This window comes from Aegilops tauschii, chromosome 5, assembly GCF_002575655.3.
Source record: "Aegilops tauschii subsp. strangulata cultivar AL8/78 chromosome 5, Aet v6.0, whole genome shotgun sequence".
Taxonomy (NCBI): domain Eukaryota; kingdom Viridiplantae; phylum Streptophyta; class Magnoliopsida; order Poales; family Poaceae; genus Aegilops; species Aegilops tauschii.
Window position 1 is genome coordinate 496,280,524 of NC_053039.3, and position 16,522 is coordinate 496,297,045.

Below are 16,522 nucleotides of genomic sequence, written 5' to 3' on the forward strand. Positions count from 1 at the left end.
TAGGGTTTTAGTTCTTGTTGTGATGGCGCTCAAACGGATGGCGTCGCTTCTTCTTCGATGCAGTCTTCCTGGTTTTGATCCTCCTCAATTTCGTCCGTCGGGACGAATTAGATCGGAGTGTTGGCGTAGATTCTTGCCAGTTTCTCAAGGCGATGAGGTTAGAGTTTCTCGTTGTGCGTATGTGACCACGAGATTTGGTGTCAGATTCTTCTGATCGATTCAAAGGTTCAACCACGACGATCCCGGCTCCAGGGCGCTAGTCCGTAGGGGCGCGTGCACGAAGACTTCCCGGATGTCATCAAGAAGGACATACCAACTCTGGTATGGGAGTGACGAACGATGACTTGTCAGCGGCTCGTTTTGACAACGGCAATTGTCGTTCAATGGTACATAGCTCTCAATGTAATATTTATTATGTTTGGGATGCTTTATATTTCCGGTGAACCTTTTGTAAATATTTGAAAAAAATAGTAAAATGCACATTATCGGACAATAATAATGTTTTATTTGTTTCTTTTCAGTTTTATAAATTACTTATTATATTATTAGGAAAATGTAAAAAGGTGATAAAGCCTGTGCCGCTTAAAAAACAAATTGTTCTACACGAAACAGTTGTAAGAAACTTGGTAAATATTCCTCAAAAAAAAACTTGGTAAATAAATAAAGGAAAAAAAGGAAAAGGAAAAGACAAGAATTTTTCCTTGCTGCAGAATACTTACTACTCCCCGTACTCCACGCCGCTCCGGCCCTGACCCCGCCGCCGCCGTCGCCGTCGCCTCCTCACTCTTGACGGCGAGCAGTCGCGTCTCAGCGGCGTGTGCGGGGAGGGCGAGCTCCGGGCATGGCGTGGGCGGCGCTCAGGCCGGTCGCGAAGGCCTGCATCGGCGGCTACCTCATCGGCCTCACCATCTCCGACCGCTACTTCTCGTTCGCCCCCGTCCACGGCGGCTCCATGCGCCCCACCTTCGAGGGCACCACAGGTAATCCCCCCCGTCCACACACACAAGACACAGCCCACCACCGGACCGGACTCCTCGCCGATTTCTGACCGCCGCACGCCGGAGTGACCAGATGGACGCGAGTACGCGCTGGTGAAGCGGAGCCCCCTCTACGACTACTCCCGCGGCGAGGTCGTCATCTTGGCGTAAGAAACCCGTCGATTCCCGTCCGGGTTGCCTGGGCGCTTCCTGAATCCAGATGCTTTCGATACTGAATCTTGATGGTTGCTGCTGTATTTGTGTGTGTGTGCAGGTCGCCGGTGGACCACCAGAGGAAGACGATCAAGAGGCTGATTGGGCTGCCCGGCGACTGGGTCAGCCTCCCGGAGAAGGAGGAGGTCCGGAAGATACCGGAGGGCCACTGCTGGGTCGAAGGGGACAACGGCAGCGTCAGCCGGGACTCGAGAGCCTACGGCCCTGTAAGAAACAAATTCTACCGCTCCCTTGGAAATTTTCACCTAATTCTTTCGCGTCATCTTGATAGACAAAACTGCAATCAAGTATCACCCACAATACGCGGTGTTCATGATTTTCAAGTCCATGCAAAAGCGATTCCTTGCAATGTGTGGTGCTACCAGACCAGTGCTGCTGCTGCTAGCTTAATCGCGGTTTGTGTTTGTGACTGATGCTGGTCAGAAAAACGTGTAACCCAACTCCTCACCCGGGTTTGTTAGAAGATGGAAACTGCCCCATCTACTTGTAGCTTAATTACTTAGCAGTTGACACCAACAGGTCGAATCCCTCTCGGTTTTGGATGAAAGGGGCTTAAGCGTCGACCCAGTTTATTTCTGTGAAACCCAAATAACATAACATCCATTACACTTCAGGTCTTAAACATGAAAGCAACCTAAAGATGAAACTCGAGTGTTCCTATCTTGCACTGCCACCTTACCTGTTATATATGCATCATTGTATTACTCTGTTTATATCTTCTGGTTTGATCTAGCTGCAGTTTGTATTGTACTAAATTAAACCCATATTTCTTAGCTCCATTAAATAAGCGCCTAATCGAGCTAAGCAGTGGGAGGGGGCTTGCACTTTTCTTGGTGCTATTTTTGATACTGCTATGGCATCATGTTCATTTGGTTAATGTCACTGTTGATGAACTACAGTCCACCCGCAGTTTGAAATTCATTCAAATCCAGAATGCTGGTTTGCATGCTAGGGCAAATTGCTTTTGTCGCTGATCTTCAAAAATCAGGAAAACGATTGATAGTTTCAGTTGCCGAAAACATATCTGTGCCTATTGATATCAGTAGATGGAGAGTTTATTGCTTGCACGGATCATGTTATTGAAGCCCCTCGTTTGTGCACAGGAGTTGTAATTCTTGACTAACATGATCTATCGTTCCATAATCCACCTTAAGGAATTTTTTGCTGATTCCGCTATATGAGACCCACCTAACTAGGACGCGGAGACGCCTATAATCAGCATATACCAGTGCCCTCCTGACCGTTCCCTATCTGAGATTTTTTCTCCATGCAATCAACCTTGCATAGTCCTGGCAACGATGAAGATGTTGATTCTTGTGTTGTTTGCAGGTGCCGCTCGGTCTGGTGCAGGGGAGGGTGACGCACGTGGTGTGGCCGCCTAGCAAGATGGGCCGTGTCGACAAGAGGGTGCCGTCGGAAGGAAGGGTCATGCCACAGCGCAATCTCTAGCCTCCCTCGGCGGCCCCTTTGTCCCGCAGTTTTGTTGGTTCTCGCAGGAGATTGATTCATCATGTAATAACAAATGCAACATGAACAGACATTGCGCGTTCCAGATGTAGCAGAGCAATAGAGAGTTTCTTCTTGTGTAACATTGCCTATCGGCTGTACAAGGGAAGGGGAAGCAGGCTTTGGTAGGAGGAGCCTGCTAGGCTAGGTAGTAGCTGCAGGCAAAATTTGGGTGGATGGTGATGATGCATTGACGTGTAGCCGCAATATTTTTTACTGAATGAATAATAATGTATAGTTGATACGAAAAGAAAAGATGTCATATATATTGTTTGAATTTTTAGCTGCGCTCGTTTGAGGAGAGCGGCACCGTATATATATGTCGCCAAAATCCTCTAGAATTTGAAACTTTGGCTGGATTTGGTACGTCCATATGTGCAGGTGGCGTAACACCCTCTGCTTTCTCTGAAACCCACACACCCTCTTTCTCCCTCTGTTCAAATTTTCTGGGTGCTCCTCCGCTCCCCTCCTCGCCGTCGATCGCCGCCGATGTATCTGCCTCTGCACACAGGAAGAAGAAGAGGCAATGAACGTCGGGATCAGAAAGACGGGCCTGTTCACGCGGTTGAAGACGCACCAGCAAAGCGGGCTCGCCGGCGCAACCCCAAGTACGACGTGACCCAGTTGATCACCTGCTGAGGCGGCCCGAGAAGCCACGTCGGCGCCGGGCACACTGACAGAACAAAGGTTGTTCTACATTGGCAAAAATCGATGCACATAGTATCACTTGACCCATGATCCCCACAACTCAACACATGTACATCATATAGATCGCCAGAGAAGTACAGTCCTTCTTTTCCAACCATTTCAACTTTTGCTTACACGTGGTCCACATGAATGAAGGAACAAACTGAAGAATTGCAAATGAGGTACAACTACACTTGCCCAACATGGTAGCCAGTGGATTTATTCTGTATGCGTTATATAGCTCCAAGTTAGCCCACTGGCGCTCGCTGCATAGCCTCAGCCTCCTTCCTCAGACCCTCAAACAGCGCCGACGATAAGAGTATCGCTCTCCCGCACTCGGATGAAACAGTCTGAAACAACAGGTGAGTCAGTTTCTGAAACTTCTCCATCTTTAACATATTTTCGTATGAATTTCATAGATATGGGTACGTAATGTCGTACCACGACGAGCTTCCCATTGTTTTCGGGCCTCTTTGCAAGTTCAATCACTGCCACCGTGTTGGCAATTGATGATATCCCCACATGCGAAAATTCCACAAGTTCAGCAACACTTCAATGTAATCTGTGGAGTTTAACATTAGCCAATAATCGCATCAGGAGCCTGTTCTTCATCTTAATTCTTCCTAACCATACATTTTCTTTTGCAAGGGAGCAGTAAATTTGTTTTTGTAGCTTACCAGCAGGCAGGCCCTCTTGCAGCGCCATCTTGACGGCATCCTCACCTTTCACCTGTCAATTACATGCGTGGATTCAGTAAGGACTACAGAATCTATTCTATGAAAAGAAGATAACTCCAGTTTGATTTGATTCCTTGCCTCAAGAACCTTCTCCATTATGTCCATGTCCAAAATGTCTGGCTTGAATCCCACTCCATTTCCAGTTATTTGGTGAAGCCCTGCAGATAGGTTCAGTTAGCAGCATGAGCATAGAAACTAAAAGAAGAAGACTGCATCATTTACAGAAAGCCCGATAGGCTACCTGGCTTGCCACCATTCAGAATATTTGCTTTGCCAGGTTCAACTCCATAGATCTTCGCATTGGGGTTCTTCTCCTTGGGGTACTTGCCGACGCCGGTGACAGTACCACCACTGCCGATCCCCATGACGAAGATGTCAACCTGCCCAAGCCCATATCTCCGGGGCCGGTGGTCTCATATTCAAGGGAAATACGAGGGATTGGCCACTTGACTTTATTGATCAGATGAGGTACTTGGCTCCTCATCATCTGCATATTGCTCTTGACTTGCCAAGGAGGAGCCAAGTACCTCACCTGGAGGTACTTGGCTCCTCATCTGCGTATTGCTCTCGACTTTATTAATTAAAGGATAATCATCTGCGTAATACAATCAGGGATTACATAATAAATACTCCCTCCGCCCCAAAATTCTTGTCTTAGATTTGTCTAGATACGGATGTATCTAATACTAAAATGTGACTTGATACATCCGTATTTAGACAAATCTAAGACAAGAATTTTGGGACGGAAGGAGTAGTCACTAAGAAGCAGCTAGTTAACGGAAATGGCTTCATAGCCCGGAGCAGCGAGTCCAAATTAATGTGGTGCACACACATCGGAGAAGGTATTTCTCCGGTTGGAGCACCACGCGGGCCTCCTTCGTCGCACGCTTGGACGCACAGGCCATCCGAGACCGGGCATGCACGCTTGGCTGGCATGGCTGCAGTGCGAGGAGCACGTCGTCGGGCACGCCGGTGGCCTGGGGAGATGGAAGCTCGAATCCAGCAGGTGGCGGCGTGACAGAAGCTGAACCTCCCAAACCTCTAAGGCTGGTCGTAATGGCGAGTATCATATACTAGTATCATGCATATGATACTACATCCGTAGTGCATAATATCTTATGTTAGTATCATCAAAATTGCCTAGTTGGCATGCATGATACTCCCATTACAAGATATTCGCAGGTAGAGCAAATAAGACTTGTTCTGTAGAAAAATGATTTGTTCAGAAAGGCATAATTTGCCAGATATAGATGGTTATGAAGATTGGTATCACTTGCTGGTGGTTAATCAGAGGAGCAAGCTGTTTACCTCCACAAAATGTGTCTGCCCCTATGCCCAACTGCTCAAGAGAAACACCAGACATCAGCCAAATGGCAATAGGTGCCAGATAGCAGTTGTTTCTTATGTCAATGTTCGCCTAGCAGCAACAAATGTTCTGCAATTCTCAAAATCACATTTGCAACAAATTGGACAAATGCTAGTTTGCTACAAACACTAAAGTTTGCACAAAACAATACTGGATGGAAAATTAGCACTGAAAGCTTTAGTGTGCACCATGCCAACATATTTATCTACAGGTAATTGCAAGTGGCAACATGCTCCTCATGGTTCCTGAGTTAACTGCCTGCTGCACACTTTCCGAACTGTACAAGGACTAGACAGTCCGTAATTTAGCAAACACGTGTCTGTAACTTCAACCATTTCTAGTGCATGATAACATGAACATTCAAGACTGATGAGCCAGTGCACTTGAAGAGCTCATATCATGTAAGTTTCTCCGAAAATATTATACATTGCATTATGTATTTAACATTTCAACTGTTTGTAGAATTAATTCAGCTATACTAGTACAAAATAAAAAGAAGTGCACACCACCATCTGTTTTATTTCCTTGCAACTAGAAGTAAATGGTTCTCAAGAAATAGTGCCACTAACTGGAACTGGAACTCAAAACATAGTGATGTAATTCTGTATTTTTAAAAGTATAGATAAATTTGATATATGCAGAAACTATAATGTCACAGAAATATCACAACTGGAATTTAATCGTTCCCCCTAGTTTCTGCATGCAGCAGGTAAATGGCAATTTCAACAATAACTTCAACTGAATGGAACAGGAATTCTTTTGTGCAAAACTCTAATGATCAGTACACTAACAAAAATGATAAAAAATGTACCATGAAAAACACGATTTGTCAGACCATGTGAGTTCAGCAGTGAGAATACAATCAGATTGAAAGAACATATTGAGCTCAGTAGCTAACCTCTTGCTTCTACGATGAACCGGACATCTTTGTGGGTCATACTGGAAATTTCAGCATTGATAATTTCGATGGGAGCACCATCAGCTTCAGTAGCACATATACTTTCCCGCGCAAATTCTAGCAGCCAAGGCTGTAGTGGCGGAGTGGGCATCGAATCAATAAGGCAAACAGATTTTATTTCACCTTTGAGAACTGGCTAAAGTACATAATGAACCATACAATCCGTTATTTTACAGGATGAACGACAGATTGCCGGCAAACACTAACAGCATAACGAGAGAAATGACAAGACTTAACAAACTTAGGAGTGACTCGATTCCTTTTACAACTAGTATTGGCCAAGGAGCACGACTGCTTAGAGCTAAAACAGCTGCTCTAAGCAAACAAAGCAGTAGAACAAGAAGTGGACTGAAGAACATTCCCAAAACTGATCCATAACAAGCAGCTAGCTCAGAGGCTTCATGGTCTGCAGCAGAGAGGACAAATCCATCTCGTGCAGGCAAACCTGCGAGATGTAGGCCGTATCGCTGCGGTGGTAGACGATGACCGCCTCTTTTGTGGCAAGGTTGAGCCGAATGAGCCCAACTCTGCCGACATATAGGATGACAGTGCCACTCCTGAGCCCGAACCCCTCGAACTGAACTGAGCTGTGCACGCCCCAGTCCTGCTTGTCTATCAGCACCTGCCGGATCCATCTCGGCGGCGAGCTCGGCTCGCCCTCGACGGGTGGTAACATGGTCCACATTGATATAACCTGGGTCTCCGAGACCACAACCTTGAGCCTCCCGTCCACGGAAGCGGCCAGGAGGAGGCCCCGGTGGCTCATAGAGGCCGTCATTCTGCTGGTGCAGCCCCGCGGCAGATCGATCACGGTGGCCTCCATGGTGTCGACGTCCACGGCGACGATGTACGGCTCCGGGCCGGACAGGTGGCGGCCGGGCGGCAGCGGCTCCGGGTTGCAGAGCCAGTGGACGGTGCGGCCGATGACGAGGGGGTAGGAGTCATGGAACGGCCTGGACTGGCGGCGGGGGAGCGCGGCGCGGACGGGGCCCCAGCGGCCCTCGCGCGAGGAGTAAATCTGGATGCGCAGGCGCTCGTCGGCGACGAGCAGCTCGTAGGCGCGGCCGTTGTCGTCGACGGAGAGCAGCGCGTGCTTGCGGTAATCGCGGATGGAGACGGAGGGGAGGACGGAGACGGCGCCGGTGAAGCTGTGGCAGACGCGGAGGACGCTGCCGGGGGGCCCCTCCTCGATGGACTGGCCGAAGAGGGGCCGGGGGCGGAGGCGGCGGAGCACGACGAGGCCGTCGCGGGAGGCGACGGGCTCGAAGGCGAGGCTCTCGTTGAAGCGGAGCACGGAGGGCTCGTCGGGGGGCACGGCCTGCAGGACGCGTGCCGGGCGGTCGGCGTCGCTGTCCTCGATCTTGTAGGAGACGCCGCGGAGCAGGGACGGGTCGTAGCCGGAGGTGGCGGTGGCGCGCTGCGCGAGGAGGCGGCGGAAGCCCCGGTCGAGGATGGCGCGGCGCAGCGGCTTGGCGGCCGCCGCGCAGCGCACGACGGAGACGGCGTCGGAGCGCGCCGCGATCTCGAGGAGGAGGTCGACCGGGAGGGTGGCGTCGCAGTCGGCGTCGGCGGAGGCGGATCCGGGGGGGAAGGGGGGAGGGGGAGCGGCGTCGGGGTCCATGGGGGGTGGATCGGGGAGGAGGAGGAGGAGGAGCGGGGTTAGCGCAGTGAGTGAATGAATTGACCTTTTTTTTTCTGAGGGTGTGGTGGAGAGGAGAGGAGGGGAGGGGGGTTACTTTGGAGTGAGTGAGCGGCGGCGCGGGCCCAAGTTTAGGGCCGTCCGTCCGTGCCGGGCTAGGTCAGGTACGTCACGTCACCCACTCCTGCCACGTGCAAGGCCTGCGAGCCGGTTTGTTAGAGTGACGACTTTTTTTTTCTCTCTCTTTCTTTCTGTGTGCGTATGTGTGGCGGATCACCAAAGCGAACTGACCTTTTTTTCCTATTTTAAAAAAGGACAAAGAATGGCGTGCAGATCACCGGAGTTGACGTCCCGGCGCTTCCCTGCTGCATCACGGACCCCTCCTCCTGCTGCATCACGGAACTTGGGCCAGAAAGTAACCAAAACCTAGGAAAATTCGTAGAGGTGCTAGTACTTTTTGTAAAAAATAGAAAAAAAATGGAACATTTGAAGCATATTGTTCCCAGCTGCTCTTTTGAAACTAAATACTGTTGAGCATCAAGCACTTGTACGGCTTGAATTCAGAATGGTCACGGCCCTTTCATGGCTGGATGAAAATTCCTTATCCGTAAGGCCGAGTACTTTGCAGATGTGCATTTGGCTTCTTACTACAGACTGGATTTCATGGTTGAAGGTTGCAACAGATGAATTTATTTTTATTGCTAGTTTTGAGAAGCAAGATATTTATTACTCGTTCAGCTACACAAAGTTCCCCAGTTCCAAGTTTAGATGCTTGTCGGCTGGACATAGTGACAACTTTTTTTCTTTTTTGTTATCCTAGTGCAAAATATAAGAGCATCCCCCCTCGAGGCCTTTTTTTGTCGTCGGCGTCGAAAATTTGGCTCAGTCGTGTCCCTAGAAACGCAATTTTCGCCGGCTCTGGCCGATTTTGGCTCCGGCGGACCCAGGCCGAACCCGGCGCGCTGGGGGGAAACAGATTTTGGAGCGAACGGGAATGGGCCCGCCGAGTCAGCAACTCGCCGCCTTCGTCGTCCTCATCGCCTCGGTTCCCGCAGGAATCAATGCCAAGGCTGCCGCGCCGGTCGGCCTTTCATTGATGCCTCACGGGTGGCGCGGTGAAGGCGACGCGACGCGCGTTTCGCCCGCTCCCGCCACGCGGCACCCGGCGGGCGGCTTCTCACCGCCCAACTTCGGCTATAAAAGCCGACCTCCCTGCCGGTGAACGCCACAGTCGCCACTCTCGCCACAACTCGCCACCTCTCGCGCCCATCTTGCCACTGAAGCCCCTCTCTCCCACTCTTCCCCCGCCGACGAGCAATGATCGAGCGTTACCCAGGCGACGCCGCGGGCGGCGAACCGCTTCGGCCGACACCATCTGCGCGAGGACGAGGCGCAGCGGAACGAGCATGCCGCCGACAGCCACATGCTGTGAACGAGGGCGGCCGCCCCTCCCCTCGTTCCTTCCGCCTCGTCCGGCCGAAGACCGAGCCGGGGTTGCTCCCCGTGAAGAAGGAGCACGAGGACATGGCCGCCGCCGACGAGACCGCCCTCAAGTGGGCGAAGGCGGATTACGTCCGCGAGCAGGTGGAGCGCCAGCGCCGGGCCTACGAGGAGATTAAAGCTCGGCGTCGCGGACGCGACAAGGGCGGCATCATCGTCCAACCCCCCCGCGCGTTGGTGACCCTGGTCAGGGGTGCAGCAAGGACGGCGGCGGCGACTACACCCGGTTCTACCGGCTCCTCAGCATGTAGAAGGCAGGCAACAGCAGCGGCGTAGTAGGGCTAGGCGTAGTTGTTTTTAAATCATATTTTTTGTTTTTTTTACAAATTTGCATGATTCGCCGAGTTTGTGCCGATTTGAGAGCGGCAACTGGGAACACGTTCGCCCCCACGCCAAAATTAACGCCGGTTCAGCCCCAAGCGGCGCTTTTTCGGCCAAACGGCTGGAGATGCTCTAAGAGGTAGCTTCCCGTGGAGAAGTCGAACTGTTGCAACCAATTGCTTTTACACCTAATATTCTCATTCCACAATGCAATGTGTGCCGCTCGCATAAAGTTGAACGAATCTGCAGCAATGCACCAACAATCAGAAGTTGGAAGAGATAGATCCAGCTCCAAATCACGTTACCAGAAACTGTAATAACTGGATTTACATGAAGCCCTGATACAAACACCTACAAATGTGACGAGTGCGAATTACAAAAGGTAACAGGAAAAACACATGGCCGTGCATTTGGTGCGTCTAGGACAAAAAAAGAAAGCAGCAGTTTAAAGCTTAATAGAAGCCACAATAGACAAAAGAACCATTGTGTTCACAGCTCACGCCAAAGGTTATTTACAGATTCAAACACCTTCAAAACTTGGTATGCGTCTTTATTCCTACCAACCAAAGGGGTGATACAGGACCAAAATAGAATCATCAGAAGCTTTCAACAAGTTTACACTGGTCAGGGAAAGTATATTGGCGATTCCCGATTATATTACAGTTCTGAAGCTTTGGGAGAATGGAGGGCCCCTGCAAATTTATTTCTACTCGGAAGACACCGAGCTGTGAGCTATACCCTTATCAAACAACCGAAACGTCGACAGCCTTGTCCGGATTAGTAAACACGTGCCTTCGGCGGGAAAGTCTCGACTTCATCATCCAAGGTGTTCATGTGAACTGGCCTGTATTCTAGTCTAACCTTTTCATCCTCCCAGTACCTACATAAAGATACTGTCAGATTCTTGATATATGAAATGGTGCATTCATTCGACAACAGAACTACTAAAGAGAAGACACTAACCCTAGCGAGTGCTTCATCCACTTGTCGTCATCTCTTGTCTGTGATGAAAAAGAGGAATGCAATGTTACGAAAAGGAAACATGTGGTGCACACACAAGAGAGCTTTAGTAATGAGACGAGCAGCAAACCTTGAAATCTTCACGAGCATGAGCTCCTCTGCTCTCTTGGCGAGCCTCAGCTGAATGCATGGTTATGCATGCATTTATTAGCAGGTTTTCTAATTCTATGGTCTCTATCAAATCCGAATTCCTGCAGAAACCAATGACAATTATTATGCCCAATTAGTAGAAACACAGAAAATAAGCTGAACATAACACCATTTAATGAGAGACTTACCATATGAGACTTCTGTCACTGAGCTTGACATCATGGAAACTTTTCTGTGCTTCACTAATCAGCTCGCAACCTGACAAGTTCAAAGACCAGTGAAAAGTCATCATTATACAACCTTTCATATACTTTGCTACTGGAGTTTATACTGTATTAATCTAACATGTTCACCCCCTGCTGCCAGATGGCCTCAAGATAATTTACAGTGAACAACAATACAAATAATATGCATGCATACCTTCTGTTAGAGTTTCCTGTGTGCGGAAAACTGCAGCATTATTTTGCATAATACGTTGCATGTTGAGGCGGATCTTCGAAGTTGGCAGTGATCCATTAGCATTTCTCAGCTTGTCCAACCAAGCGATGGTCTTCTCCCCTGCGTCTTTTTCAAGAGGTTTCTGTGTCCCTCCTATAATAAATATGGTGTACCATGGAACGAGAATAAGCTAAGAGTAGTAAAACAACAAACAAAATACCAGTCAACAAGACATGAACTTGCCTGGCTTGGAAATCTCAGCAACCCTATTTGCACAAGCCCTCCCAAATACAACAATGTCAAGAAGTGAATTTGCACCAAGACGGTTTGCACCATGAACAGATGCACAAGCTGCCTCCCCAGCAGCCATCAGACCAGGAATAATTGTGTCTGGGTTATCACCCTTGATATCCACCACCTAATGTGCGAACCAGCAGGACATTGGTTACAACATAGGCATATAATTATAAGAGAGTTCCATAATAGCAGCCATACTGCATACTCAAAGCATACCTGCCCATGATAATTTGTAGGGATACCGCCCATATTATAATGCACAGTCGGCAAAACAGGAATAGGCTCTTTGGTGACATCAACACCAGCAAAAATAGCAGCAGTCTCAGATATACCAGGAAGCCTTTCCTTCAGAACTTCTGGAGGAAGATGATTAAGGTGCAGGTAGAGATGGTCCTTCATTGGTCCTGAGGTTAAAGGATAGAAACAGTAAGTGATGTGAGAACAACCAACAACACCAGACCACCGCCTAAAGCATAATCGCATAAAACAAGAGAACTGAAACATACCTACACCACGTCCTTCTCTAATTTCCATAGTCATAGATCTTGAAACAACATCACGAGATGCAAGATCTTTAGCGGTAGGGGCATATCGTTCCATGAACCTCTCACCTTCGCTGTTCCTAAGAATACCACCTTCGCCCCGGGAACCTGAAAATGAATGATGGCATAGTAATGTAAGAAATTTGGTTGATTGCCTGATATTTCAATGCTGACTGGAGAAATGTGCCATGCAAAAGCTAGAGTTAATACACATGTGATTACAGTAGGATAAAAAAGTTTTAGTTATGTAAAACCTTCAGTTATAAGGCATCCAGCACCGTAAATGCCTGTAGGATGGAACTGCACAAACTCAAGATCCTGCAAATTCAACAGATACATATAACCATATCATCTTGAGAAGTAGCTAAATCAGTTAGATTTAGTTCAGAAGACTGACCTGAAGGGGTAACCCAGCACGTGCAACCATAGCATTGCCATCACCAGTACATGTGTGAGCTGAAGTAGCAGAGAAGTAAGCTCTGCCATAACCCTGTTAAGAAAAAAAAAACAAGACAGGGATAAGACAGGCAGTAAACTGAAAATGACCAGTTAGTAGTTAAGACAGAGAGATTCTTACTCCTGTTGCTAAAATAGTATTTGTTGAACGGAAACGATGAAGGGTACCATCCTCCATGTTTAGTGCAATTACCCCCTGGCAGGTGCCTGGAAAATAAGTATGCATTAATCAGCAGAGTCCTAAACATGCGGTGCAGAGTCCTAAAGGCAACAATCAAAGACTATTTTTCTTCAGTATGTCTACATTAAATTACTACCACATGAAAGTAGGCAAATCTAGTAGAGGGATACATATCCTGGGTCTTGGATGGTACCAGAACACGACAAACAAATATGTACCTTCTTTGTCCATGATAAGGTCCAGCGCAAAATATTCAACAAAAAACTGAGTATTGTGCTTCATCGCCTGCCCATAAAGTGTGTGTAGCATAGCATGCCCTGTTCTGTCAGCAGCGCATGCACATCGATAGGCCTGACCACCTGAAGATTAAATAGACACATTAAGCACAGATATAAGAAAATATGTGACAGCTGCCTGTTTGCAACCTCAGATTGATGATGGAAGGCAGATTACCTTTTCCAAAATCTAAGCTTTGGCCTCCAAAAGCGCGTTGATAAATTTTTCCATCTTCAGTTCTGGAAAATGGTAATCCATAGTTCTCAAGCTCTATAACAGCCTTTGGTGCTTCTCTACACATATACTGGATAGCATCTTGGTCACCTGGAGATGAATAAGAATATCATGTCAGAGCTTCAAAGTCAAGGGGTCAAAGAAAAAAAAAAGTTATGTTGTTCAAACATTGTCATGCATTTCTTAAACTGCTTCTCCGTGTAAACTTACCGAGCCAATCACTTCCCTTGACTGTATCATACATATGCCACCTCCAGTCATCTTCACTCATGTTTCCAAGAGCAGCGTTTATACCTCCCTGCACTCATAGGTGTTAATAGCAAAGAACAAAAACACGTAGAGCATTCTCCAGAAGGCAACAGTGCAGAACTGTAAATCATCATCTAGAGACATACAGCAAAGCCCTTAATCTTTTAGCACTCCTACAAGACTAATACAAATTTGCCCACATGCTTCAGTGAGTTCATATATCGATCCCTTGGTAGTGAGAATGATAGAAAAATCAAAAGTACAGACTACAGATAATTTTAATTAGCTCCCTCAAAAAAAAGATAATTTTAATTAGCAATATAATGAAAAATGGATAGACAAAATAAACTAAATTGCTGGACAGAAAATATAAGAATGCACAAAGTTTACAGATGATCATCCAATTAACAAACTTCATGTGGCAATGTGGCATCGGTCTTAAGTTATACTAGAAGGGTAATAATCAGGCAAATACCACAGTTGTCCCAAGTCCAATGTCTCAACTTCTGAATATACTTTAATACTAGTAAATTGCGGACAGACTCATGACTTCATTCTAGCAGGAAAGGTCAGTAAGAGAAAACATGGAATTCCCAAACTGGATATATTTCCAAAACAGAGAATAACATAGTAAAAAAAACATGGTATTCCCAAACTGATTCCAAAACAGAGAATAACAACCTCAAAGTGGTACAAATACTATTGTGCACAATTCAAGTCTTCAACCAAATCCAGATTTTAATTGGTCAAACTTTGTGTCAAATGATCGTATCGAGGTTTAACTACTAGGCATGCAAGTGTTGTTTCCAATTGATTCCAATTCCGTAACACACTTGCTTGTGTGAGAAATTCTGAATGTACAAGTGATGCCTCCATGGAAGTAGCATATAGATTGATGCAATTTATAGTTCAAGGTCGAGCTAATCTTTCTTCTAAGCATGCTGCTACAGCTACACCACCTAAAAATATGTGCAATGCAAATACAGTATTTCATAGACAAAGAGAACTTCTAGTGGGACAATGGATACTTCATTATCCATCACAACTAACCCGTGTACTGGTCTTGGAAGTACAATGACCTTTCCAGCAAAATAAAGACCCACAAAAGAAAGATAGGTGTTCCTCTCGATTTATTTCTCCTCTCAGGTCTACTATCTAACTCAATGCTAATAAACACTGAGTGTACCCTAAAAAAGCATGGTACGTACAAAAACCATAACATTCACTCAAAACAGAGTACTAGCGTATACCCCCAAAGTGACCGACCGACCAATAAGCCCATGCACAACACGCAATTGCTATTTTCTGTTTTGCAAATGTATTCGCATGAATAAATCTAGTGGCAGCATCAGCAAATCTAACTGAAGCTCCATGGAAGCTAAACAGGTAATCTGATAAAGAAAATATTCTAGTAGTTTGCAGCTTGCATGACACACAGAATACAGCAGCAGTCTGATAAAAATAACACAGGTGATAGAAAAGCAGGCTGTCAATTACCTGCGCTGCCACGGTATGTGACCGCGTGGGGAAGAGCTTGGTGATGCAGGCGGTGTTGAACCCATGCTCCGAGAGCCCAATCGCGGCCCTGAGCCCCGCGCCTCCAGCGCCAACCACGACCGCATCGTAGGTGTGATCCACCACCGTGTAGGACTGCAATTACAGGCACCATACGCTCCAATCAGAACGAGACGCGTTAAATTTCCATCGCAATCTCACCACACACAAATTGCAGAATCGAAAAAAAGCAAAATCAAGCAGCGTCTGATCTGGGAGCGTGTGCTGCGATTCGACCCACAGGCACGACGCTAAATCCTGCTCCAGTCGTCGAACTAGACGATACCGTCACCAAACTATCCCCAGATACTATCTATCCATTTTTTAATAAATAAAACAATACTTCAAACACGACGAGGGGGGGCATCGCCATCACCGCGACCTCGGATCAAGGCATTACGTCACCAGAAGAGCGAAGGAAGAAAAAAAAAAGCGGGCGAGGCCTTAGATGCGACGAATCGGGGCGGGGGGAGGAGGCGAGGGGATACCGAGGTGGTGGAGAAGCGCCTGGACGCGGCGGCGGCGGCGGCCTTGGCCTCCCGGAGGCCCCGCGACACGCGGCTGCGCCACATCTCGCAGATCGGGGCGGCCCCTCGCGCGCGCGGGTGTAGGGTTCGGCTGTGGCGCGGGGGCGGGGTGGAGAGAAGCACGGGAGGGGAGGGGGGGAGAAGGAAGGAAGGCGGCTCCGGTGCGCGGCGCGGCGTGGGGTGGGGTGGTGGGGGTGGCCACTTGGCCCTTTCCTTCCGTGCGTTTTTAGGGGTAGGCGGGCGGCTGCGGGATGGACGGGTTTGCCCTCGCGGTCGCCCCGCTTTTAACCATCCTGCCACTGCTGGCGATGGGGTTTTTCTTTCTCTCCCCCAGCTGTCGTGACTTTTCCTCTGCTTCATTTATTCGTTCCTAGTTCGTTCACGCGTTATGAAACTAAGCCGCATAATCGGGATTGGATCCTCAATTTGCCACGCTAAACCGTGGCACACCACAGACGAATCAGCCACCACGCTTCATATTAGCACTAGAAAAGTTTGATGCGATATCTTATGATGGTTGGGCGTGCGGGTGCGTGACGGCATGCAAATGGTTTCCTAGCTTATTTGGCACGCCAGATGTGTGGCTCGACGGCCGAACACGATATACGATTCCCACATGTTTGTTCCTTGTCCATCTTTCTTTCTTTGTTCGCGGGGATATTCCTAGTTCATCTATCTATCTATGCTTTAAGAAACGAATCCATAAATATGAGTGTGGCGCTAGGAGCGTGTG

The 16,522-nt window shown here is 47.9% G+C and overlaps 4 protein-coding genes across 4 annotated transcripts; 1 reads left to right on the forward strand and 3 right to left on the reverse strand.

Moving 5' to 3' along the window:
- Positions 1 to 676: 676 nt before the first annotated feature.
- LOC109753011 (uncharacterized) lies at positions 677 to 2,972 on the forward strand. Its single transcript, XM_020311943.4, has 4 exons — positions 677 to 980; positions 1,072 to 1,144; positions 1,252 to 1,417; positions 2,541 to 2,972. The coding sequence occupies exons 1-4, from the start codon at positions 842 to 844 to the stop codon at positions 2,658 to 2,660; spliced, it is 498 nt and encodes a 165-aa protein (XP_020167532.1). The 5' UTR covers positions 677 to 841; the 3' UTR covers positions 2,661 to 2,972.
- A 483-nt stretch (positions 2,973 to 3,455) lies between these two features.
- LOC109753012 (bifunctional L-3-cyanoalanine synthase/cysteine synthase C1, mitochondrial) lies at positions 3,456 to 6,411 on the reverse strand. Its single transcript, XM_020311944.3, has 5 exons — positions 4,383 to 6,411; positions 4,220 to 4,299; positions 4,082 to 4,133; positions 3,846 to 3,966; positions 3,456 to 3,754 (listed from the first exon to the last, which is right to left on the reverse strand). Exons 1-4 carry the CDS (start codon positions 4,504 to 4,506, stop codon positions 3,890 to 3,892), a joined length of 333 nt encoding a protein of 110 aa, XP_020167533.1. The 5' UTR covers positions 4,507 to 6,411; the 3' UTR covers positions 3,456 to 3,754; positions 3,846 to 3,889.
- A 153-nt stretch (positions 6,412 to 6,564) lies between these two features.
- On the reverse strand, positions 6,565 to 8,194 carry LOC109753019 (uncharacterized). The gene has a single exon (XM_020311950.4). The coding sequence runs from the start codon at positions 8,084 to 8,086 to the stop codon at positions 6,851 to 6,853; it is 1,236 nt and encodes a 411-aa protein (XP_020167539.2). The 5' UTR covers positions 8,087 to 8,194; the 3' UTR covers positions 6,565 to 6,850.
- Positions 8,195 to 10,369: 2,175 nt separating this feature from the next.
- LOC109753010 (succinate dehydrogenase [ubiquinone] flavoprotein subunit, mitochondrial) lies at positions 10,370 to 16,041 on the reverse strand. The gene is made up of 16 exons (XM_073498244.1): positions 15,751 to 16,041; positions 15,206 to 15,358; positions 13,670 to 13,757; positions 13,403 to 13,549; positions 13,168 to 13,308; positions 12,890 to 12,975; positions 12,710 to 12,802; positions 12,567 to 12,630; positions 12,277 to 12,420; positions 11,987 to 12,174; positions 11,717 to 11,891; positions 11,456 to 11,626; positions 11,224 to 11,293; positions 11,016 to 11,136; positions 10,889 to 10,926; positions 10,370 to 10,805 (listed from the first exon to the last, which is right to left on the reverse strand). Exons 1-16 carry the CDS (start codon positions 15,832 to 15,834, stop codon positions 10,703 to 10,705), a joined length of 1,866 nt encoding a protein of 621 aa, XP_073354345.1. The 5' UTR covers positions 15,835 to 16,041; the 3' UTR covers positions 10,370 to 10,702.
- Between the last annotated feature and the right edge of the window lie 481 nt (positions 16,042 to 16,522).